This window comes from Carassius auratus, chromosome 3, assembly GCF_003368295.1.
Source record: "Carassius auratus strain Wakin chromosome 3, ASM336829v1, whole genome shotgun sequence".
NCBI lineage: Eukaryota > Metazoa > Chordata > Actinopteri > Cypriniformes > Cyprinidae > Carassius > Carassius auratus.
In genome coordinates, this window is record NC_039245.1 from 1,146,330 (window position 1) to 1,171,626 (window position 25,297).

The 25,297-nt window shown below is 36.4% G+C and overlaps 3 protein-coding genes across 5 annotated transcripts; 1 reads left to right on the plus strand and 2 right to left on the minus strand.

Moving 5' to 3' along the window:
- Nucleotides 1-2,262: 2,262 nt before the first annotated feature.
- LOC113042656 (WD repeat domain phosphoinositide-interacting protein 1-like) lies at nt 2,263-11,745 on the minus strand. 2 transcript variants are annotated; one of them, XM_026201660.1, is made up of 13 exons: nt 11,402-11,745; nt 9,944-10,026; nt 8,324-8,490; nt 8,065-8,161; nt 7,874-7,971; nt 7,664-7,756; nt 7,406-7,476; nt 7,141-7,248; nt 6,826-6,990; nt 6,634-6,741; nt 5,613-5,743; nt 5,435-5,535; nt 2,263-2,856 (listed from the first exon to the last, which is right to left on the minus strand). In XM_026201660.1, exons 1-13 carry the CDS (start codon nt 11,458-11,460, stop codon nt 2,806-2,808), a joined length of 1,332 nt encoding a protein of 443 aa, XP_026057445.1. In that variant the 5' UTR covers nt 11,461-11,745; the 3' UTR covers nt 2,263-2,805. The 2 variants fall into 2 exon arrangements, with proteins under 2 accessions (XP_026057445.1, XP_026057436.1); XM_026201651.1 differs by having other exon boundaries at nt 8,324-8,493.
- A 763-nt stretch (nt 11,746-12,508) lies between these two features.
- Nucleotides 12,509-16,839, minus strand: LOC113042665 (actin-related protein 2/3 complex subunit 1A-like). 2 transcript variants are annotated; one of them, XM_026201671.1, is made up of 10 exons: nt 16,689-16,839; nt 16,182-16,262; nt 15,716-15,820; nt 14,985-15,207; nt 14,733-14,840; nt 14,443-14,649; nt 14,143-14,218; nt 13,269-13,462; nt 13,057-13,147; nt 12,509-12,937 (listed from the first exon to the last, which is right to left on the minus strand). In XM_026201671.1, exons 2-10 carry the CDS (start codon nt 16,243-16,245, stop codon nt 12,932-12,934), a joined length of 1,074 nt encoding a protein of 357 aa, XP_026057456.1. In that variant the 5' UTR covers nt 16,246-16,262; nt 16,689-16,839; the 3' UTR covers nt 12,509-12,931. The 2 variants fall into 2 exon arrangements, with proteins under 2 accessions (XP_026057456.1, XP_026057464.1); XM_026201679.1 differs by having other exon boundaries at nt 16,182-16,272.
- Nucleotides 16,840-17,972: 1,133 nt separating this feature from the next.
- On the plus strand, nt 17,973-24,982 carry LOC113042675 (cAMP-dependent protein kinase type I-alpha regulatory subunit-like). The gene is made up of 11 exons (XM_026201691.1): nt 17,973-18,119; nt 19,753-19,941; nt 20,054-20,221; nt 20,372-20,463; nt 20,557-20,618; nt 20,703-20,749; nt 20,846-21,004; nt 21,159-21,219; nt 21,396-21,517; nt 21,711-21,792; nt 21,965-24,982. The coding sequence occupies exons 2-11, from the start codon at nt 19,768-19,770 to the stop codon at nt 22,135-22,137; spliced, it is 1,140 nt and encodes a 379-aa protein (XP_026057476.1). The 5' UTR covers nt 17,973-18,119; nt 19,753-19,767; the 3' UTR covers nt 22,138-24,982.
- The last annotated feature ends 315 nt before the right edge of the window (nt 24,983-25,297 follow it).

Sequence of the window (25,297 nt, forward strand, 5' to 3'; positions counted from 1 at the left end):
GGTCACTGATGCTAATTGGTCAATAGCAATGTTTTATTTATGATAAAACATGGTTATGACTGCTTCACTGAGCAGATCTGTGTGTCACTGGGCTGAATAGAGTGATTGATTGCTTGGAGAAGCATTGATCATTTCAAAATGCATTTAAACTCAAAAATCCTGATCTTATTGAATATCATTAGTAACTTTAATATGCTTTAACAAGAATTAGCATGAAATCTCTTGTGGAAATGACCTCAGAAGTTGAACAAAGCACAGTGGGATCAACAAACTTGTTCTGATTGGATAATGCCCAAAGCTCAACATGTTCTTTTGACTTTCGAAACAAATGTCGATCGGTGTAGCACAGCTGACTCTTCAAGAGTACTGCAGTCCTCATGTTCACTTGAAGGTTATCTTGTTCACATTCGATCACTGAGGGGAATTATCTAGTCTTAATAATCTCATATCTGTTCAGCCATGTGTCCTATATAATTTTATAGTATGCTATTGACCATGTTTTTTTGTTTGTTTGTTTATTTCTTTGTTTTGATATTGTAAAATAGAGGATGCTACATCACACTGCATAGGCTTCATGTGTATGGTATGAAGGATCTTAGCCTCTCTCACTGGGCCTGCCTGACTATGTAACAAAATGGATAATAATGAAAAACCTAGTTACAATCAGCTATTAGATCATCTAATCTGACCTACGGCAGAAATGAATGACTTTAATCACAAAAATGTTCATGGTGTTTTCAGTCTTAAGTCATGAACAGCATGTATATTGAATTATAATATAAGATATAATTATAAAAACATTATAAATAGGGTTATATTTCATAATATTATATCACAGTTTTTCTCGATTGCTTGAAAACATTTCTTGAAACTATGCCTCGTATTCTCAATTCCCCACCCTTCCTATATTCAGGTCAAAATGAAGCTCTCCACTCAAAACAACTCAATCTTGCTGAAAAACCAAACTTTAGATATGACACACAAACAGTCAAACACACAATTCAACACAGTTTTATACACCAATGAGATAAATTCAAAACAATACTACAAAAACCCGTAAGTGTGGTACTCCCCAAATGTGTTATTACTTAATTTAATGTACTGTAGAGTACAGTACAATACAGCAAACAACAACACATTTATTTTCTGTTCCAGTATTCTGTTTTTGTCTGAAAAAGGTCAAAGAACCTCTTCAACATCTCAGGCTTTATTGGCCTTGGCCAGGCAGCAGGGGAAAAATCCTCTTGCATGCCTGATGTCCTTGTGTCAATGTTCACAAACAAGATAGTAAAAATGCTTAGTCATTTTGTCAGTACAACACTGCACTCTCTTAGTATTACCTGATGTAAACTATGACAACAGTTTGGATGATAGTTGCTGTATTGAAATGCAGAAGGCTGCATTCCTATGAATGCCATATATCCATTTTCAAAAGTACAAATGTACACATTACTGTATGTGGGATATTGATTTAAACACACACATAGGCGTAATGGTTTTTATACTGTACAAACTGTGTTCTATCGCCCTTCAACAACCCTACCCCTAAACCTAACCCTCACAGGAAACTTTGTGCATTTTTTCACTTTCTCAAAAAAAAAAAAAAAAAAACTCATTCTGTATGATTTATAAGCGTTTTGAAAAATGGGGACATGGGTTATGTCCTCATAAGTCACCCTCTCCTTGTAATACCTGTGTCATACCCATGTCATTATACACAGTTGTGTCCTGATATGTCACAAAAACAAAACCACACACAACACATGCAAAAATAAATATTGTGATAATTTGTAACTCTTGTGTTGTCCTCTGTCTATATATGCTTTCCATTTGAAGGTTCATGAGATGTACCTTTGAGCGATTTCAGAGAACTACATAACACATTTTGAGCAACATTACAAAAGCAACTGATAGCGTAGGAAACCACAGACAAATGTACATAATCAGTTGCATTAATGTACCTAAGCAATCACAACTTGATCAAAAAATGTTGTGCACAAGTCTAGATAATGTGGAGGCTGAAGATTAAGTTTTGAGAATTTTATTTCTGATTCGAGAATTTTTTTTGTGTGTGTGTGTGAAAACAGTCATATGTTTTTTAGGAATAGAAAGTCCTAAAACAGCATTAACTTTTAATTTACTTTCGCATTTGATCAATTTAATGCATCCTTGCTGAATACAACTGTTAACTTCTTTAAAAATGTTTTGGTTTTGATGGAAAGTATCTATGAATAGATGAAGAAAAGACCACAGGAGACAGGAGGTGGTTTGCATAATTCCAATCCTAATAGATTTCCTATATATTCATTTCTTTTCTTTTTTTTATCTTTTGGTCTTGAGCAATCCAGCAAAATACTTTGCACTCTTACAAGTAATATCATAGGCACATACATACAAAACATCCTGGTGTATTAGTTTTCAGGATGGAAACATGTAAACATATTAAGTATCAATACAGCAAAACACATATATAAAAAAGTAATTCCTCCTCTCTTATAATTCAATATGATGGTGTTATAAATTAAAAGAATAAAATGCTACAGTATTACGACTTAATACAATATGTTACGTAACTAGAACAATATGTGGTTATATTTCAGTCATGCACCTCATTTATAACACACCCTTCAGGGGTCCGAGTGACAACGACCCAAATCCCTGATCAACTCAATTTAAGATATTAGCATTTCAACCTTTCCGTTAATAATTTAGCACCCTGAAGTTATGTTTTTCATTTGTTTGTCCTTGCTCATGCACTGAAGGTCCTCCTCTGACAGTTGTTGCCTCCACCTGTTCTCTACCCTCTCACGGTCGTCTCCCCTTGCCTCGCCCAGATCCGTCACGGCACCAATTTATCTACCGGAAACCAGAACAGAGCTTTATTGTTCCCTCAGCCACGGGTGTGTTATAGACAGATACAGATCTCAACAGGAGCTAGCTGAGGACATGTCCGAGCCATATCAGTTAGCCACAATGACATTTTAATACACCACAAAGACACTCGGAAGGTATATAAAAGCAATAGCAATGGCATCCAAGTATGTTAGTCCAAAGTGACATCCTATAAATGATAAAATCCTTCTGAGATCAGATTACTTGTATATTATTGTGATGATTTTATCAGCTGTTTGGACTCTCATTCTGACGGCACCCATTCACTGCAGAGCAACCATTGGTAAGCAAGGAATGGAATGATACATTTCTCCAAATCTGTTCCAATGAAGAAACAAATTCTTCTATATCTCACAGGGTTGTGTAAATTTTCAGCAAATTTAAATTTTTTGGTAAACTATCCCTTGGAGCAACAGTTATTAAACTATCTGAAAGACTATAATTTCAGCTTTATCAAAACAAGTTAGGAAGTGTTAGTGGTAACAAGGCCTGTTGGACCACCATAAGTGCTCCACCTTGTGGAGTTCAGTGAGCACTGCATCAATATAAAGCATTATTTCTAGTTTCTCTTCTTGATCTTGAGATTTTTTGCATTGTATTAATGTTTCTTTAATTGTTAAAATGTCATCAATCCATCGAGCATCAAATGTAGCGTATGTTTAAACTGAAATACTATGTTATGTGTGTGTGTGCATAGACAAAAATATGGTTGACATCATGCCATTTAGACTAAAACAGAAAAGAGCTCTCATAGTTGACACACATGGTTTTCTTATGTTGCAATGGTGATGAATGAACCCAGCATTTACTGCATCAAAACAGACAGAATGTAAAAGACAATTAACTTTGGTGGATTTAATTCATTCTTATCCTTGTCCTGTCTGTGCACAAACAAACAAATTAGTCACCTAACTTCTGCTCATGTCCATGTATAGAAGATCAGAAACATCATTAGACTAGAACAGCAACAGCAGGTCTAGTGTCAGAACAAAATGTATTTCAACATCTAATATGAATACAGATCATGTGGAACACTTTTCAATGATTTGTCATTGCTGTTATTTTTAAAACATCAGTCTATTGGCTACATATACATATTTTTAATGCTTTTGAAAGAAGTCTTTTTTTTTTACAACAGGGCTGCATTTCATTTATTTAAACATACAGTAAAATTGTAATATTGTGAAATATTATTACAATTTAAAAAGAACTATTTTCTATTCAATATCTTTTAAAAATGTAATTTATTCCTGTGTTATCAAAGATCAATTTTCAGCATCATTACTCCAATCTTCAGTGTCACATGATCCTCCAGAAATCATTCTGATATGATAATTTGCAGCTCAAGAAACATTTCTTATTATTAATGTTGAAGATAGTTATGCGGCTTCATATTTACAAAAAAAAAAAAAAAAAACTACATCAGGATTCTTTGATTAATAATAATAATATATATATATATATATATATATATATATATATATATATATATATATATATATATATATATATATATATATATATATAAAAAAGCATTTATTTGAAATAAAAATATTTTGTTAATGCCACTTAATACATCGTGGCTGAATAAAAATATTATCTATGAAATAAATGACATATTAGTTATATGGAATGATTTTTAATAATAATGATTAAGCTTTAAGTGTCCTACTTTGTCTGTATTTACCCAGAGCGTACATGAATGTAGCATTATTTCAGTCTAAATACATACCAATAACACCCCTGAAATATATACTTCATTATTTTATGTATTAACCCCTTAACTGTCACTCATATTTTTGAACATTGACTTTGTAGTGCACGATCCAAACTTAAATTTTTATAATTCATGAATGAAAATATTTTGTTACATGATATTGATGTACCATTTACATGGACATGCAATGTCTGATTTTAAAATGGGTTTTAAAGGATGAATTTTGAGAGTTTAAGTTTTGAGTCGATATATAACTTCTGATGATTTCTAAAATGTGATAGAGAAAAAGGCAACAAAGAAGTCTATTTTTTTTAAACAAAGATCAAAACTCCAGTTATAATTTAGATTTTTGAGGGTGCACTCTTGTCATAAATGAATCGATTACGTTTCCTACATCATTTTTTGCAAAAAACACCGGTAAAATATATATTTGGGAGTCTTAGACCTTTCCAACGATATATAGTTTGTCAAGATTAGATTAGATTTAATTGTAATATAGTGAAGTAAATGTAGGCGTCCCACAGAGTGGACGGTTGACAGTTAACAGGTTAAAGGAGTTATACTGGGAGTGATATTTGTCATTTATGTTGTGTAATAGACAACATATTTATCTTCTCAATGTGATTAATCTGCAACATTTGGTCTTTGTGACGAGCATTATTATGAGCTGCTTTCTTTAATCAGAGCCGAACGGGCTGGTGTTGGTTTGGTTCAAAATAATAAATCACACTAAGTTTGAGTGCTTGTGGACAGAGGGACAAGACAACCCCATACACTGGAATGCACCACCGCCGCTTGGACATGGAGAGGCTAGCGAATGCTCACGGGAGGAAATTCAGTTTCGTCGTCCAGACACACAGGCCCTGCTGCAAACTCGTGCTCGGGAATCACCTCACCCTTCTTAGCTCCGCCGTCCTCGGAGTAGCCTGAGATGAACACAGTTGGGTGATCATGAGAAAGAGTTCAAATGTAAAACTGTGTGTGTTTGAGTGTGTTGTGGTACCTGTGAGAGTGGCTGTGACGGGTCCAGAGGTGGGGATGGCCACAGTGGCAGCATACGACTGGCATGCTTGCGGTGGCTCCATAAGTTCAGCTTTCTCAGTCTCCTCCCAATCCTTATCTGATCCAGACACCCTGGAGGTTAAAAGAGACCTCAGTGAATTGTGCCTGCACTACTGACATAGACTTTCATGTTGTGCTCTATAAAGTAACATGCACACAGTCATAACCCAAAGCGAATTCTTAAATTATTGTGCTAAGTAATTTAAGTTATACTGTAGATAGATCTGTTTATCTAAATTAAATTATAGATTGTTCTTGTTATATTAGTATTACTGATATACTATTGTATATTCATATTTTGGAAGCTTCTATTTCGTTTAATACTTCAACTTAAATGTACAAATTTAATTGCAAAGGCAACATTTCTAAGTTTCATTTGAGTTGCTTTAGTCATTTCTTTTGTTCTTTTTGACATTTTTATTGGCTAGTTTTTAGATTTTTGTTTAGCTTTAATTTATTTAAATATAGATTTAGTTTGATTAATTTTAATACTTTAACTTAATTTTCAACTTTTAAGTTTTGTTTTAGTTTTTTTAAGCGTACGTGTTTCATCTAATATTTATACTTTAAGCTTTCTTACGATTGACAAAAACTTTTTGTAAGAACTTTAGTTTAGCTTTAATTAACAATAACAAAAGTGGCTGTTTGTGGGGAAAACACTTTATAAACACAGAAGTATCTGAAGTATCTTTTAGTAGATCTGTATGCATACAAATTTAATAAGACTTGCTTTGGTCGTACTTTTCAGTGCATTACTTGAGAGTCTTCATGTCATGACTCACTCTTTACACACAAGAAGACAGACACTAGTCGCCACCCACTGGCTTAAGGATGTAAAATGCAGAAAAAGCAACTGAATTAATTAGTGATCTTTAAAACTTAACAAAATCAATCTTTTTGACCTTGTCCAGTTTTACTTTGAAATGACACTCTTTTCCAGTTTAAAAAGAGTGGTGCCTCACCTGTGCTTCTGCACCAGAGTGCATTCACCCCCTTCTTGAGGATCAATGTTATAGATGAATAGCTGCCCATCAGAGGAGGCCACAAGCAAACGTGGAAGCTTCTGGATTCTGATTGGTCAGGTGAAACCCCTGAATTAGTTTTTTTCTCATAAATATCTTTGTAGACTGCTGTGTAATGAGTGCAGGACTCACATTGCCAGGGCACAGACATTCTTCTGACCTGCCATCTGGAGGCGGACTGTAGCAAAGGCTCGGTCTTGACTCATCATGCCTGACACCTGTGCTGGGAGGTAGCTACTGGCTGCTGTGAACATCTTACCTACATATGTTGACCAAGAGGGAGCTTGCTCATCCCCACTGCAAGAGAGACACAAAAACATGGATGAACACATACACAAATACTGACAAAGTTTCGATTTGTCAGTAAAAGCAGAAATTCTGACTCAGTCGCTAAGTTGTTTATTAAATGAAGTGAATTGTGCTGGTAGAAAAGAGCATTTTTAGTACCTTGGGCTGTGCTGTTCAAGCTTGAAAATGTGCACCGTCTCTGTATTGCTTGAGGCACAGAGGAACTGAGCATCTGGGCTGAAGGAAAGGGAGCTGATGTTGACATACCTTTGGTGACACAGACACACAAGGGTCAAAAACATACACAAAAACAGACTCTCACATACATACCACAGTTGACACAAACGGCTCCAACTCTCGTTTTCTCCTTCTGTATGATCAAAGTATCGTCACGGTTCACTGCTTTGAATCATTATCACTGTACCTCTTCATCCCCCGCCGGAACTCAAACAAGCGCAGTCCCTCTGGGATGGAGAAGACTCGAATCACTGTGCCCTAAAAAGCAGTAAAAAATGAGGACGGATCAAAAACACATCCCACTGTTGCATTTCACCCAAAAATCCTATTTTAAGAACATTAAAATGCAATTTCATGCATTCTGAATTTGTTCAGCATTGCATGTTCTTGACCAGTTTGGTGAGGTTCACTTGGCTGTGTTTCTAGAAAAACTGTGGCTCTTTACCCTTTCAGAAGCACTGGCCAGTTTGGTGCCAGAAGCACTGAAGGTGATGGCGGCCAGTGGACTGTCATGAGCAGGAATCATGGTCATAGTGCTCTGAAGAGATGAAGAGACAAACATACAACCCAGAAAAAAAATGTATATGGTGCATTTGTCTCATGTATAGCAACAAACTCAACCAAAAGGAACTGCCTAAATGAAATGAATTTTTACCAGATTGTTGGCATCGTAGACAATAATTTCCCCAATAGTGTCACTTCCTGGATATGCCAAGAAAGAGTTGGAATGGCTGATGGAGAGAGCACAGAGACCTACACAAACACATGGGTGGCCACACATAAACACAGTGTACCGATTCATATTTAAATAGACTTATAAAATATAAAGGATCATTCTAGATTTACCTGATGGGTTTGATGGTGTGTTGAGAAGGGTCTTCAGGAGTTTCATGTCTTTTATATTGTGTATATAGATGGATTCCTCCAGACAGACAACCAGACTCTGCCGCGAAAACACACATAAACAACAGACACAACAAACATCTTCATTTCCACATTTATGAGCTAAACTATTAAAGAGCAGGGACATGCATTCCACTCATCCGGGAGCTTTAGAATTGATCATTTGCAGGTGTTTGCTGCAGCACAGCTGTGTTGTGTTTACCTGTCTGTTTAGGCGCACTGCTAGAATGTTGTTCGAGTAGCTGTAGTTGCAGATCTCTGTGCCCTTTTTGAAGTGGTAGACATTCATGCGACGTGGCATGGACTGACTCACCACCACAACCAGGCTGCTGGAGAAAAGCCTTTCCACGATATACACGTCTGGAGTTTCTGCTGAAGGGGAGCAGAGAAAAGGACACATTAAAGTAAACAAGCCACATGTAAACACATGTAGTTCACGTTCAAGCACTTTGTGGTCATTTTAAAAATCAAGTCAAGGCACCATTATTTATATAGTGCTTTACACAATAGAGATTGTTTCAAAACAACTTCACGGTACGAAACAGGAAAATTATGCGAACAATAATAAATGATGCAAACATCTTTAAATGTGCTGTAAAGCAACTCTAACAAGATGAGTGTCAATATTCAGCTTGAGTCAGTTCAGTGTTGATTCAGTTCAGTTTAGTAAATATGTAAAGTTCATTGATTATAAAACAATAAATATGACTATATGCAACTCTGTAATAGTCTGTAATTGTGTCAATCTTTGGCTCAAGTCAGTTCATTTGAATTCAGTTCAGTTTAATAATAGTGTCAGAGTTGCAAAATCCATCCATTATGAAACAAATCTGATTCAGCTGTGAAGCAGCTCTATAAAGACAACACACTGTCATTTTCCAGCTCAGTTCAGTTCAAGTTTTGTTGTCATCTGACCAGTGTCAGTGCAGTCAAAACCCATAATGTTCTCGAAGTTTCTTTTAAACCCCAGCTAAGCAAGCCAAAAGTTACAGTGGAAAAGGAACCCAAACCGAGAAACAGAAGAAAAAAAAGATTTATTCTTTTTAAGTATAAGCAACATTTAAAGGGGTAGTAACATCCATGCATCATTATCTGTCATGTAAATCAATGTGTACATTTCAAATTGAAGTCAATATAATAGTAAAACTCCTGTACATTTTGTTTCATAGAAGAAATAAAAACATACAGGTTGTCAGTGACATGAGGATGATGTAATTATTTTCATTTTTTGATTGCAAAATGTTTTTTTGTTCCTTGTTTTTTTTTTTATCTCTTTGTTTACAGATATTAACATATTTTGACTCTATGTCTTTTCCAAGCATACCTTTTATTTTGCATACCTTAGCAAAACAGGCTGTTTCTCTGTCTTTAGTTTTTTGGCAGCCAGAAATATTTGAATGACTTTGTTGTGTTCTGCAGATACGATCTCAAACACATAAGGGTGTTGCCACCATGTAAGGTGAACCACCCCATCGAAACAGACAAGACAACTTTCTGACCTCTAGGGCAAGTTTATCACAACACAATTACTGACAGCACAGCCACAGATCACATACTTGTTTTAAGAGACAACCCTTTATAAAAAAAAAATATATAAAGTCGACTTTCTTTTCATTTCTTTCTCATGAAAATACCAAGGAAATGAGATGGCATTTTCAATTTATTTGGTAAGTGACTTGTTAGAAAGTGGCTACACCCTATGATGATGACTACATTATATGGCACATGTTGGCTCCTCCTATTGCATGGTAGTTTGGCAGACAACCATAGTTGCCCGTTATATCGCATTCAAACTAAAAATAAGAAAGGAGAAATGTCTCACTGCTCTCATGAATGCAGTCCAGCTTGTCCACCGAGGTCACAGAGAATAGCTGGTATCCAGTTTTGGTGCCCACAGCCAAAGACCTGGAGAAACAATAAGATCTGATGTTGTATCAACTTTATTAAATGAGTGCATCCACTTTACAGTTCTGTATCTAATTCACTTGTGCATATGCAACTTATAATATATAAAAAGCATGATATAAAGTAATATAATATAATAAGAACAAAAAATATATTTATTTATTTTCTGTGTGAGTCACTAGGCTGATGCAATACATAATGAAGGAACAAACAGATGTAATGGCTATCATAACAAAGGTTGATAGTAATTATTTGGTTTTCATACAAACAGAACACATCTGTTTCGTGGCTCCTCATTCCTCTAAACAAAGCTGTTCTTGTCAGATTCTGTGCTAAGCATGTCCTTTCATACCTTTATTAAAGAACATAGGTATATATCCACCATCACTAACCACACTGCTGAAACCCAATACTAAATCTTGTGTTTAGAGCCGGACTTCAGTGACTGACTGAAATGTGTTGGTAATTACCACTGTGACTAACACCCTCTATACAAAATAACAAGTTTCAGATTTTTCCAATACAAACATGCTTTGCCCCAAGAGACACATCTGACATCAATCCCTAATATATTTTAGATCACCTGACTCTCAGTATCTCGTTTTGTGTTGGATTTGCTGAGCTTGACTTTTTAAAGAAAAGAAGCCAGTGTGATCAACCGCTAGAAAAGAGGAAACAAGTGGGTCAAACTGTCAAGAGAGACTGTGGACTGGTCAATAAGATCACACACTCATGCAAATTCAGCTCTACTTGAGAGGAAAGTGAAAAAAAAGGCAACTCAAACATTCAGTTTCTCCTGAAGTATAAATGTGTTAAATGTAAATGTGCTCTCTTGTGACTACCCAAAATACAATGTAAGGACACAACAGCCCATAAATGATGCCTTTTTAGACCCATCTCAGCCCTAGTATCAAAATATACAGTTGTAATTTCTGTGTAAATGCATTCATGCCACCTCTGAGCAGCATTAAACAGTGTGTGTAAAGACAACTTAATGCCACTTCAGAAGCGCTTCTGTGCTGCCTTTGCAGTGCAAATTTGGAATAAGAATCATATTCATTCTTTAAATAATATGAATGGATTTTGTTGTGTTTTGTGTCACAGTTTAATCCTATTTAAAGCACTTCTGCCTAAACAAACTATGCTGAAAAAACAGCACTGATACAACAAAAAGCTCATCTATCCTATCATGCAAAACGCCGCTATAACATGATTGGCCTGTTATGGATATAATCAAAACAGACAATAAACTGCAATCAAGCCTTTAAGCAGAGTTGACATTCCCTCTAGTGAGGTTTATCTCGGTTAATAGCATCTTAAAAATATCCTGCTCTGCAGATGAGGCCAGACTGATCTGCAGATGTGCGTCGCTTACGTGGAGTCCTGGTTGAACGAGGGGCAGCACAGCCCCGGCCCAACATCTCCGGTCTCCATCCCGACTCCCAGCGACCTCCTTCCCTCCCTCCGCCCTGGATCGGAGGCCTGGGATCGGTTCGACCTCTTGGAAAGATAGTGGCAAAGCGGAGACCAACTGAGGAGAAAAAAACTGGATGGTCCTAAAATAGTGGAAGACAAATATACTCCAACGCTTCGACTGTTCTTCCGCCTCACATTAATGAATTAAAACGCAAGTTTTAGGTACATTTACGACTTCAAGCGGAGCACAGAGAATGAAGCAAAACAAAACAGCTGATAGTTGTTGCGTCACATCAACATCACACACTAGTGGTGGAAGAGAATGCGCCGTGTTGTCGTCCGGCTGAGCTCTGATTGGGCGAGTGAAATAAGGTAGACGCTGATTGGCTGTAAGTGCGGAATTCGGCCAAAAGGGGGCGTGGTATGAGTGTGAAATATTACATTATTCAGAATACCAATTTTCTTGAATTTCTTCCTGTCCGCAGTTTTATGAAGTCAGACTCATGTCCGCGAAAAATTTCTTCTGAAATGTTCAGAACTGGTTTTGTACCGATTCGGTGATTCTTAAACGACTTCATGTGATTCCTGAAATATAGACTTCAAAACATTGCGAAATCCATTACACTGTTGCTGTTTGTGAACGCTTTTTTTTATTTTTTATTAAGTTTCATTAAAAATTCTGTTCTCTGGAATTAACTGAAGTGTTCCAGTTTAGTTTATTTAGCAATTATTTAGTTAAGAATACATAAAATATGTCATAAACATCACACAAGTTTGATAAAAAAATGTATTTATATCTCTCGGTTTACATTATTTTTAATTGAAATGGTGTTTATAAAAAAATAAAATAAAATGCAAATAAAAATAAAAATGCAATACAGTCAAGTAATTTTTTTAACGTCTTATTCATATTTCCGCTGCTAAACTTGAGACTCACCACATCGGTTCAGTGCTCTTACTGGCTCACTCATCAGTTTATCTGTCATTTGAATAAAACTTATTTGCATCTAACAATCTTCTGCAGTACTGTAGCAAGAAAGGGAAAAAAGACGAAATCACGAAAGTAGTATTAATTATGATTTGTTCATTTATTTGATGCTTAACATGCATAACAAGTAAAAATTGACAGCTTTTTATTACATTAGCAGCACATTTGGAATAAAAAAGTTTGCATTTATGATAGTCATTACATACAATTCTCTTTTTTTGTGCTAAATAATAATTTGCTTATGTCTAAATAGACTACTTTGAAATATTCTCTAGTAAGATGAATTAATACTGCATGATAAAAAATATTCCATGTGCATACCACACATTAGGGATCGGCCACGCCACCACAGTACATCATAATAAAATCAATAGGGTTTAATTACTTTAAAGTGTAACTTTTGTACTGAAGGGTAAAAAAAGTGTCTGAGAAAACAAACAAAATTAAAAAGATGGTCCCTGGTCATTACTGTCTTCTGCTCTTTTTCTATCCCATGGAGTTTCAGTGCTAAAGAGAAAATTCAAGGTGAAAATATTTCATATACTTTCAGAAGTCATTCAGTGACTGCTTAGACAATCTAGTGATAAACAGTAATATCAAAATATTGTTTAATGACAATAAAATACCTTGAAATCCCAGACCACCATGGCACCATCTAATCCCACACTGCTGAATTTCTCCACCTTGGCTTTCGGCCCTTCCAGAACACATAGCTCACTAAAGCAGAAACAAAGTCTTTGTAAACTACAATGTCATTTTTTGTAAGTGGGACCAAAATGCTAAAAATGCTCCTAAAAAAGATTGTGCTTGCAGACGTCAAGCCTTTTATTTATATTACGTGATGCTGTTCTGGTGCAGACAGGCCAACTCGCTTTCTTCCTCCTCAGCAGTCGCTTTTTTGTCCAGATTACGGAAATGTTGCATGGCAGACTTGTTGCCCTTGGAGCTCTGCTTGGGAATGTCCACTTTCTTCACAAACTCCAAGCATCCAGGACCCTTGTATGAGAACTGATAAGGGCAACAGTCGTGGCCCTAAAATCCCCACCACAGACATATGCATAAAAAGGTATTATTAATATTAAACAGAGGTAGGAATGCACTATGGCACGCCTGAATCCAGTGATCATGTCACATCCTGACTACTGAGACACCTTCATGTATTTAGGCTTGCAAAGGGACAGGAAAATTCCAGTAAAACTTTCAAAAGTTTCCAAAACAATCTCAGAAAATTTCCAAAACTTCTCTGAAAAGGTTTGTAAAGTTTCCTCCTTTTTGCAACCCGACATGTATTATATGTGTGTTTGATTCTGTGACAGTTGGAATAAAAAATAAATATGCCATCTGAAAAGTTGTGGGTGGTGGTCAGTTTGTGTGTAAATCATGTTTTTGACCAGCGTTTTCCATTTTTTGTCATTCCTAGTGAAAAATCAGTAATATTCACTCAGTTCTCACCAAAGCTCTCAATATTATTTGGTAGATCATTAAATTGTTACGCTGCTTATAGGACAGCAAAGCACCAAGTGTATATATTTTGCATTTGTTAATAATAATCTAAAGTTTGAACTCGATGACAACATTTGAAAGCATATCTCACAGCAATGCTTCTTCTTACCCCCTTGAAGGTGTATTTGCATGTATAAATAGGCTGATAAACCATGAAGACAGAATTTTATATATCAGCATGGAGCTATAGGAGATGGGAAATTCCTTACTGCAGCTACAATCTCAGTCTCACTGACATACAGCACGCTCAGCAATGGAAGATGTCCTGTTGTCAGCTGAGTAACCCTGCAATGCACAAAATTCCATAATGTAGGCAGTCTAAAAGTGACTGGTAAAGGTCATACTCTGCATATTATTAATTTCACACAGCAAACTCCAGTGGTTTTTATGGATGCATGGAAATCAAGGATAAATTAAATGATTTGCAAATCATTCTCTTTGACTTTTGGTGTTATAAACAGAAATGCATAACTACAAAGCTCATTGTAATTTGTAAATGCTGGTATTACTCTTTTCCCTGTGTGGCACTTGCTACACTGATGGCGCTGTTGTGGCTAACCCAGGCCAGAGCATCACCAGATGGAGAAAAACAGACACTGTGCACCCAGCCACCGCACTCTTTATACTCCAGAAGCACCTCTCCAAAGGGCATTTTGGATCCCCAGGGTGTTGGCCCAGGCTTGTCCTCAATGTCCTTGATATATGCAGAAAAAATTCTATAGCAGTAAAAAAGATACCATGTTACTAATAATATGGTTTGAAAAGCAACATGGTGCAGAAATAGTCCGAATATTCAAACCTGCAGTGGAGGTCAGCAGAGCCGGCTGCCAGCAGTATGTTGTTGGGATGCCAGTCTAGACTCAGAACGGTGGAGTTAATGGGCTTCTTGATATGCTTACTCAGCCACCTATAGAGTCATTCATTAAGAGAGATTGCACAAGAGATGTAGCTATGTAAGAGATAATACATATGGTTGGTAATGTAAAGTGTCTCTCAGTCAGTAGAGATATCAAAAAGTCAGGTTACAAGTTCAGATAAAAGCAAGTCTCACCAGTCATTTTCTTTTTCGAAATAGCACACTGAAATAAGTTTGGCCCCACTTCCAAGAGCAAACTTGTTCTCAAGAGGTGACCACTTGACACATGTGGCAGCTCGATTAATGCGAACCAGCACCAGTGTTGGCTTCCAAACCCCGTCCTTAAGCGTCCATACATAGGCATTCCTATCTGAGGCACATGTCACGATACGGTTGGACTCTGGGGCCCAATCAATCCCTAAAAATTATAATCAACTGTTAGAGATGTTTATTTATTATTGGGAACTATATGTATTTTAAATATTATAATCCAGTGCTATAGAATGAGGTACATGTCGAACATCACGTGACCAAACCGAAAAACCAGCCTTCAATGCATCATTTTTTCAGAGAAAGTGTTAACAGCAGTCAGAACTGATGCCAATATCAATGGATTCTTTGTGTAATCAGCTAAACTAGCAAGTTGTTGTTGTTGTTGTTGTTTTTGCTTACAAGCTTGCATTCAGAGCCACCTCCATCCAATCATTGGTGGGGGATTGAACCTGTTTCGTTCAGATGTACTGTATGTCAAAATACTGTCACTACTTCTTTCATTGTGATTAAATTCCAGTTAGTATAACTCACATGCAAACTTGCTCTGTTTAGTTAATGACTTTCACTGGTTCACTGAGATAATATTTGTTTTATGGGTCAGTCTCACAGTATCTGTGGATTAATGACTAATGTGGCAGCTATCCTCATCTTACCTGTGATTCTGCCGCTGTGTTCTGTCAGTTCATGAATCTTAGTCCATTCCTTTCCTTGCTTTTGGTAAATGTGCACAACATTGCTGTTGGGGCTTATTGCGATTTCTAATTAAATAAAAAAATAAAACAACTTAGGACTATATATGTATTATATATATATATATATATCAAGTTAATAATTTAAATAATATTATTACTTTAATGTTTTATGCACATAAAATAAACCTGAACAACTGTTCAATAGGAATCTCTGGTAAACAAAAAGCCATGTATGAAGCAGCAACATTACAGTAATTTCATAGCAAACTGAGGATTCATATGAAGAAGTGCAGCTTTTCTCCCAGTGACGATCTGATATTCCTCTGAGTAGATTATAATGGATGAAAATGGAACTGCAGGCAGCAACATTAGGAGCCTGAAGGGATGTAATTTATATTGAAATGTAGCTCAACTAGTTTGCTCTTACGTGTCCGGTCTTTGTTCCAGGCATGACAGGACAGAGGCTCCAATCCAAAGCTATAGAGGGACATGTTTCAGCAGAGAGACCCTGGAATGCACTGCAGAAGTTAGGAAGTGTATGCAATCATGAAAATGAATGTGAGTACAAAAGGAAGACAGAGTGTTGTTAGCTTGGAGTTCTCCACCCAAATCTTCTTGATTGTCAATTTTCTAATTGTTATAATTTCCCCTGGGTGAGCCTAGTAAGTTTCATTTTTATTCACATGATACATTATTACTACAGTCACAATTTCCAAGATATGGAATCATTACTGAAACACAACATCTCTAGAATTACAAATGAATTAAATACATTTTTACAAACATGTTTAAAGTGTTACAAAAGAGCAATTTTATTTGATCCAATTCTTACTAGTTAAGTTACAGTACATTGGAATGGTTGAGCAGTGATTCAACATTTGTACAGTAAACAACAAACCTACTTGATTATAGGGAAAATTAACTATGCCCTCACCTTTATCTCTTCCTCTCTTTTGTTAGATTGTAATATGTCCTATATCCTTGTGCTGGAGAGCTTTTGGAAGGTTATGTTCGTGGACTCTGTGCAGTCGACACGAATGAGGTTGAGCAATTAGTAGTGCTTGTAGGAAAGGCTGCAGAGGCAACAGGGAGGAGATGAGAGGGGTGTGTCTTTGTATTCTGATATAGGCACCTGGCCTGTACAGTCTTGTGATAATGGGTTATATTAAAAAAATATAGAAATGATTTAATATAGAGATTAAATATAGAAATTATTTATTTATTTTTGTATCCCAAACAATAGAAGTTAAGTAGAAGTCCCAAACAAAACGAGGTAACCAATATTTTTTGTGTTTCACAGAAGAAAGAAAGTCATGCAGGTTTGGAACGATTCCATTATCGGAGATATGTTGGTGTTCCTGATGAAGTATTAGATTTGTTGAAGTAAAGAATGCAATTTCAGTGTTGGTAATGACCACCTGATTGAATAAGGATAACACTAGCCTTGGATTTAACCATTAACATTTTCAGCTGTCATTAGATCCAAAGTAAACAATACTAGTATTTTGTATTTCAGTGTCATGGCAGGAGGACTGTAAAATATGATTAAAATACAGGGCTGGGACAATCAATAGATGCATCGGGATTCGTGGATCTAATCTCAGAATTTCCGAATGCATCACAATTCTCTCTCATATCGATTCTGAGCTCAGATTTTAACAGCAGATGACGCCTTGTTTTACTTAACAGATGGCTCTAGTTTTTTAACTTTAACAGCAGATGGCGCTCTAGGTTAGTTTTTAACTTTAACAGCAGATGGCGCTCTAGGTTAGTTTTTAACCGCATAACTCGAAGAAGAACACTGAGAATATACTACGTTGCACCTCAGAATGCTTTTGTGATGCAAGATTAATGTAAACAGCCCACTGCAAACACCCTTGAAGTACGCTTCAACCTTTTTGAACTTTATGAATCATTATTTTATAGAAGGTTCAAGTGGTGTGTGTATAGAATTAGAAGCAAGCAGACTGTGTGTGTCTGTTTCTAAAGCTCGCAGTGCCATCTGCTGTTAAAAACTAGGCTCAGGCTCGATTCGAGAGAGAAACTCGGAAAATCTCAGAATCGTTCCAGAATCATTTCTTGATTTGATGCATCGATTTATTGTCCCAGTCCTAAGCGCATGTGACGCAGAATTAAATAAACTAGCTTTTCTGATAACCTCGATCTCCTCTAAATAGAAAAACAAGCCCTTGCCCTTTAAGGTTGTCAGGAGTAACGGGCTTCCCAGATCGAGGCGCATTGACGTCAATCGTTGTTTGTGATTGGTCATAACCTTTTCCGGTGAGCCATCCATCCGTCCGAGGACTGTGAGAAAGACAGTGTAAACGGAGTAAAACTCGTACACAAACTCATCTAAGCGACTCGGGTATGAATACTTAATAGTAGAAGTCTTCGCTGTAACGTTTGTTGATGTCGTTGATTGAGCTGACCTTGTTTTAGAGATGTTAGTGTAATGCCGTCGACTTCCGTTGTTGTGATAATGTAGTTTGCAAGATGGCGTATTTTGCTGCTTGACAGAATTGGTTACAGAAAACACAGAGCAGGAAAAAGGCTGAAGGATCACGCTGCTTAACGTTTAAACGCGTGTGTTTACAATCTCTTGCGTTTTCTGCTCTAAAATAATGTTAGGTTCACATGATTAGCGTTGAAGTGAGAAATGCCTGTGGTGATGCGTCCTGCCAATATTATCAGCTCAGGGGCCCCGTCAGGGGCCACAGTATGCTTGTCAAAATGCAACTCTGTTTAAAATAATATTTCTTGAGAGAATTTTCTATGCTCATTAGCTTAGTCACCGACTGATTTAGTAGATATCTAACTTGCTCGCAATATAAGAGCCACGTTAGCTGTTGAACTTGTTGCAATTTGGCAACACGTTGTTTTGCAAGCACTATATACATTTCTTGGTGCTTTGTTTTTTGTACGATATTTACGAGGTCACGCGAAGATTCTCACAGTCATGGAAGACCTGGGAATATAATGTTTCATCGAATTTACTTAAAAAAATTTTTAGGCCAGGACAAGTATTGGAAATGAAGAACACCTTAAAAAAAATTATATTTGTATAATATAAACATTTGTATGTGCTTAGTAAAGTTGGAATTTTATCAGTTTTAAAACCTCTTTCTTATATATTTTTAGTCAATATCCTGTAATGGTAGATGGACTGTTCAATTGTATTCATTTGTAAAAAAAAAATGTGGTACTGATTTAATTTCAGACATTTATATATTGTCATTGTAAGATTCAAAGAAATGTAGGAAGTGATTTTAATTTTAACCATAAGAACATACATGTGATCATAAGTGGTTTGTTTATTTTTTTTTTTTTTTTAGAAATAGTTTTTAAAAAACCACTGAAGTGCTAATATAATAATCTCAAAGCTGAAAGAAATGCATTACTTAATTTAATGATTTCCATAAGATGGGTCTGAAATTTTCAACACATTTTTGTGGTATTGTGGTATAATTTTTTTATTTAAAGTCCACATGTAATCAAAGTTGACCCTATTTACTCAGTGCATTAGTCTTGTGCTGAAGTTAATTTGAGTGCAAGCTAATCCCCAGAAAATGGTATGTCTTCATAGACTTTAGTCAACATATGAGAACCAGCTTCTCCTCTGGAATGATGTTTCTTCTCAGCTGACGTCTGTTTGACGCATAAACAAAACATCTGCTCTCTTTCAACGGTCAGTCGACTGCCAGCTAGAGATGGCCCCCTGCCTCAATAGTCCATTTCACGTTGAATGTCACATTTCTGTGCAAATAGTCAGTAAAACATTTTTTTTTTAAGTTGTGACATTTGCCAAGTATGGTAACACATACTCGGAATTGGTGCTCTGCATTTAATCCGTCCAAGTGCACACACACACAGCAGTGAGAAGTGAACACAAACCAAAAAGATGTTGTTTAAAGATGTTTCGGTCTCATTTTTGATGAAGGACGACTGTATTTGCTCCAGATCCGTTGGGTTTCATTAGCTGATGTGAATTGCATGTGCAGGGTCAACAGGTCACCATGGCGTCCAGCAGTACGAGCAGTGAAGAAGAGAGGAGTTTGCGGGAATGTGAGCGCTACGTGCAGAAGCACAACATCCAGCAGCTGCTGAAGGACTGCATTGTGCATCTGTGCACTAACAGGCCTGAAAGACCCATGGCTTTCCTCCGAGAGTACTTCGAGAGGCTTGAGAAGGTCAGTCGTTTTTCAAGGGAAACTGCATGCTCTTCGACTCGGTTTCCTTTAGAAATATTCTTTACTCTTGAAAAGTACATTTCAGTGCCATAATTTGTTGTTTGTGTATCAGGAGGAAGCTAAACAATTCGTCAGCCAGCAGAAGTCCAGCTCTCGCTCAGACTCCCGTGAAGATGAGGTTTCTCCTCCCATGAACCCTGTGGTTAAGGGCCGACGGCGCCGCGGAGCCATCAGTGCAGAGGTCTACACCGAGGAAGATGCAGCGTCTTATGTCAGAAAGGTAACTTTTTTTAATTTAATTTTTTCACCAGAAATCTGTATTTGCCTTCGTATCTCATTCTTTAAGAATTTCCATGTCAATAATATTATTCTACTTTCAGTACATTTGCTGTTTACCTTAGAAAAGAGAGCTTTTGCTGTTTTTTCACAGGTTATTCCTAAAGACTATAAAACCATGGCTGCTCTTGCCAAAGCCATTGAAAAGAATGTGCTTTTTGCTCATCTTGATGACAATGAAAGAAGGTGACACATTTTGAGGTTTTGATAACTAGATTGAAATATTCAGTGTAACTTATATCGTCTTTCATTTATTGGAAACGATTTTAATCTCCACAGTGACATATTTGACGCCATGTTCTCAGTCACCTACATCGCAGGAGAGACCGTCATTCAACAAGGTAAGGCTTTCTTTTTAGGAGAAGCTGAATGTGTAAAAATAGGGAAAAAATAATTTGACTAATGCATCTTATTTTTCCTTTCAGGGGATGAGGGGGACAATTTTTATGTTATTGACCAAGGTGAAATGGATGTAAGTGCAATGCTTTCAAATGAGCGATGAATCAGGATGTAATATAATAATGCATACATGTGAATGGTAATGACCAATCTGTTGTTTTGTTTACAGGTGTACGTCAACAATGAGTGGGTGACCAGTATTGGAGAGGGTGGCAGTTTTGGGGAGCTGGCTTTGATCTATGGGACTCCCAGAGCAGCCACTGTCCGAGCAAAGACCAACGTCAAGCTGTGGGGAATCGACCGGGACAGCTACAGGAGAATACTCATGGTTAGGAAACTACTTCACTGATTCTTTTAAACTGCCATTATCATACAACAATCTTTTATCTATTATACATTTTTGTTTATGTATATATTTTTCTTTTTTGGGGTAGTGTTTTTTTCCCCTCTCCTGCTTAATCTTGTTTTCCATCCATGCTTAGGGAAGTACTCTGAGAAAGAGAAAAATGTATGAGGAATTCCTTAGCAAGGTCTCCATTTTGGGTGAGTTTGATGGATTTCCTTTTACGTGTGTATATGTATGTATATATATATATATATATATATATATATATATATATATATATATATATATATATATATATATATATAAACAAAAAAAAGTCAGCAGTCATTTATTATATATGTGTAATGATAACATTTTAACCTTCTGTGAGCAGAGTCTTTGGATAAATGGGAACGGTTGACAGTTGCCGATGCCCTCGAGACGGTCCAGTTTGAAGATGGCCAAAAGATTGTTGTGCAGGGTCAACCAGGAGATGAATTTTTCATTATCCTTGAGGTAAATCTCCTTGTTAAATCTATCCATTTTTTTTCTACACTGTGACAACTTTTTGTGTTCATTAGAGCCATGTGGTTTTGTAAACTTCCAACTTCACCAGAAATGTAAACAAGGGTGAAATTGTTGTCGAAAGTGTAGCCTCGGAGAGGCGTCATGGAAGAACAGATGTATTGATTCTGCCTTGTGTCCTCAGGGTTCGGCAGCAGTCCTGCAGCGGCGGTCGGAGAATGAAGAATTTGTAGAGGTTGGAAGACTAGCACCATCTGACTACTTCGGTAAATACGATTTTCTATACTACTTTTCTCTGGAAAATTGCCAATGCCGCATATGTTTAAACATATTCCAGAAATCCCATTGCTAATGTAATTACATATTGATTCCATGGACATGTTTGTTTTGTTTCTCTTATGGCTCTTTTCTGATTTTCCTCCGTATGTGTTTCAACAGGTGAGATCGCGCTCCTCATGAACCGGCCTCGTGCTGCCACTGTGGTTGCTCGTGGCCCGCTGAAGTGTGTAAAACTTGACCGTCCGCGGTTCGAACGCGTGCTCGGTCCCTGCTCAGATATCCTGAAGCGAAACATTCAGCAGTACAACAGCTTCGTGTCTCTGTCGGTCTGAGGCGCACTTGGCTCTTTCCTCTATTGCAGGGTCCATTAATGCAAATCTGCTTTATTTTCTTACTTTTCTTTATGCATTTTCCAACACCCAGGTGCCCATTCACTTCAGTGTTCTCTCTCTCTCTCTCTCTCTCTCTCTCTCTGTTTTTTTGATTCGTGCCGTACCCTGTCACGTCCGTATCCATCGTAGATTTACAATAAGGCCGGTTGTTATTTTTGCCTGAGAAACGAGCCAATCATTGTGCCACAGATGCCTGTTATGTGAACAGATGTTGAACTAACACAGTCTGTCGGGATTGTCTCTTTCCTCCAAAATTGCTTGCCGTTTCTGTATAACAGTGTTTTGAATGGAAGGAAATCATGTAGTCTATCTATTCAGTATATGATGATTAATCTTATTTGAGGCATCGAGTTTAAGATTCTGTTTTCCCTCGTTCATTTCAAGCATTTGAGTATAGGGAAGCCAAAGGCATAAATCCATGTGTGTTATGTTGTTTCATTGGGGGTACTGAAGTCAAAATGTCACTATGTTTATCATGGTGATCAGCTTTGCTCTTTTATTGTTATAGCTGCACATAATATAGTGTATGTAAATGATTATATATTATAAGTAAATGACCATAACCATATTTTTTGCACAGTTTGATATCTATATATACACGTATATATATATATAAAAACACTTTGTATGCACCTGCTGTTATTCATTGTGGCATTTGATCCCATTTCATTAGGCTTTTTGATTCTCTGTTGGACGTTTTGTTCAATCTTCATCCTTCATGCTACACACAGGCTTGCACTGGACTCTTATGTAGAGCACACCAGGATTAGTCAAATCTCCTTTTAAACTTAATTTTTCATTTTCTCCTTTTTGAAATGCCACCTGCTGCAAATGCTTTTATTTGTTTGTTTCACAAAAAGGTGATGTTATCTTTTATTCAACATTGTGCTTCTTGCAGATACAAGTACAGAAAAAGTTACATTTGTTTGCTTTGTTTAATTGTTAAGAAGAGTTACTGAAATGTAATGGTTAATGAAATCTGACAGAGTATGTGAGGATCCTCCTTGACAGGAAGTGACTACTTGGTGACCTCTTTGGCCGGCTGAGATCCCATTAGGTTTTCTTTCTCCATGAGAGTGTATGTGAACTGCTTTAAAATCCCAAATGTCTTTTTGCCCACTTTTTAAATTTAAATTTAATTTTAAACTGAAATAATTTGGTAAATTAACAGGGCAGGGCTAAGAAAAATAGTTTCCCAATGATCAGTGTCCTTTTTTGATTGAGATTTAGATTATTGTCCTTCGTTAAATCAAAGTCTTATAATAGGGACAGTATTTACCGCGTGTGTTGAGTTAGTGGTGACTGTATGCCATGAGGGTTGGGATCCATCAGATGTTTGGAATAGATTTGCGATCCAACACTGCCACCACCTTGTGCTTTTACCAGATATTGTTCTTGGGGTTATCTGAGCTGTGTTGTATGATTTTACTGGGTGGTACAATAGTGTTAACAGTTGCTGAAGGTAGATTTGATTTAATTGTCACACAGAGATATTCTTGTATTATTTGAAAACAGTCGATGTGAATTTTAAATCAGTGTATTTTGTTGTTTTCCACACATCTCGTGTTTTGTGGTTCTACAGATATCCAGCTCCTTTATACTGCAGACTCATGTTATTGAAAGCAAATTTAGGTTTTAAAAAAGTGCCTGATTTGTTTACTATCATACTGGATAGCCAACAGAGTTTTCATTTTTTTCCTTCCGACTCTATTCAAAAAATATTGTCAGCATGTTATCTGTATTAATTGTCAACTACAGTTTGTTTCATAGGTATATCCGGATACCCTTAGCAGTGTAATTAAGAGTTTATTTAACTGAACTGTCCCAAAATTGCAATTTTAATTAAAGAAAGATGCAATATTTGACTTTGTCCTACTGACCACATGAAAGAATTGCTTTCTTTTTACCCTCTGTATTGATTTAAGAGCAGAAGATGCTCATTCACTGAACTGGATTAAAGTTTCAGAATCAGTCAAGTCTTGGTGCTTTAGCTTTAAAAACACAGTTTGCACCATTAATGAGATGTGAAGTTTCAAATAGCCTTTTGATGAACTGTTCCACTGTCCTTCCACTGAGTGGGTAATGCCTTATGTTGGTATTGAATAAATAAACATGTCGAAATTATTTACATAGTCCCTAATGTAAACTGACATCCTTTGATAGGCATACAATTGCTGAATTGTGTACTTATTGCTCATACATGCATTGCTTTATTCATTAACTTTATTTGGCAGTGCAGAATGGACACAGTGAAAGATAAATCTTTTCACAAATTTTCTGTCAAATTCATAATTTAACCGTTCTTGTAATTCTCTCCCTTTTAGGAATCGATTTAGTGATTGGTTCCACCCCAGTTTAATTTTTTGCTTACTTTTATTATAATTTAACAACTTCAGGCCCTGTTTCTTTGAAGAGCATTCATTGATGCACTGGAAACGTGTTTGTATTACCACCCTCAACCTTATTTATTTCATTTTTTTCTGTAGCTTGCTTTTCATTCCCTGTTTGTGACTGCCAATGGTGTTTTCTTCTGATGTTTTCAGTAAATTGTGTTCTAGTACGGACAGAGGAGTTGATATATTTGCTCAAAGCTTTGCTGTTCTCCCATACTTTAGTTGGCTAAGCCCTCAGCACAGAGAGATATAAAATGTCAGAGGACCATTTTTCTATTATTCTTTTTCTATAACTGTGTACGGTTTGATTTCATTGGATGTGCTCAAGTTGTAAACCTTTGGTATAGGTTGTTCCAATGGCAGGTCAAGCAATAAAATGATTAATTCTTGAATATGTGAGCGTCTTGTGTTTCCTGTACTGTTTTCATACATCAAAAGTATTTCTATCAAGCACTATGGATTCAAATTTTAACACTACTTACTACCCCGAATGAATGATTTGTGTATTATGTATTTTGACATAAAATACTTTGAATTTATCAAACATAAATCCTGCTGAAATCTGTGTGCTGGCCCCATGGATCATTCCCACTTTTAAATATAAAATAATTTTATAAGAGGCTAATAATATATATATATATATATATATATATATATATATATATATATATATATATATAAAGGATTATTCATTTTATCCAGCTCCA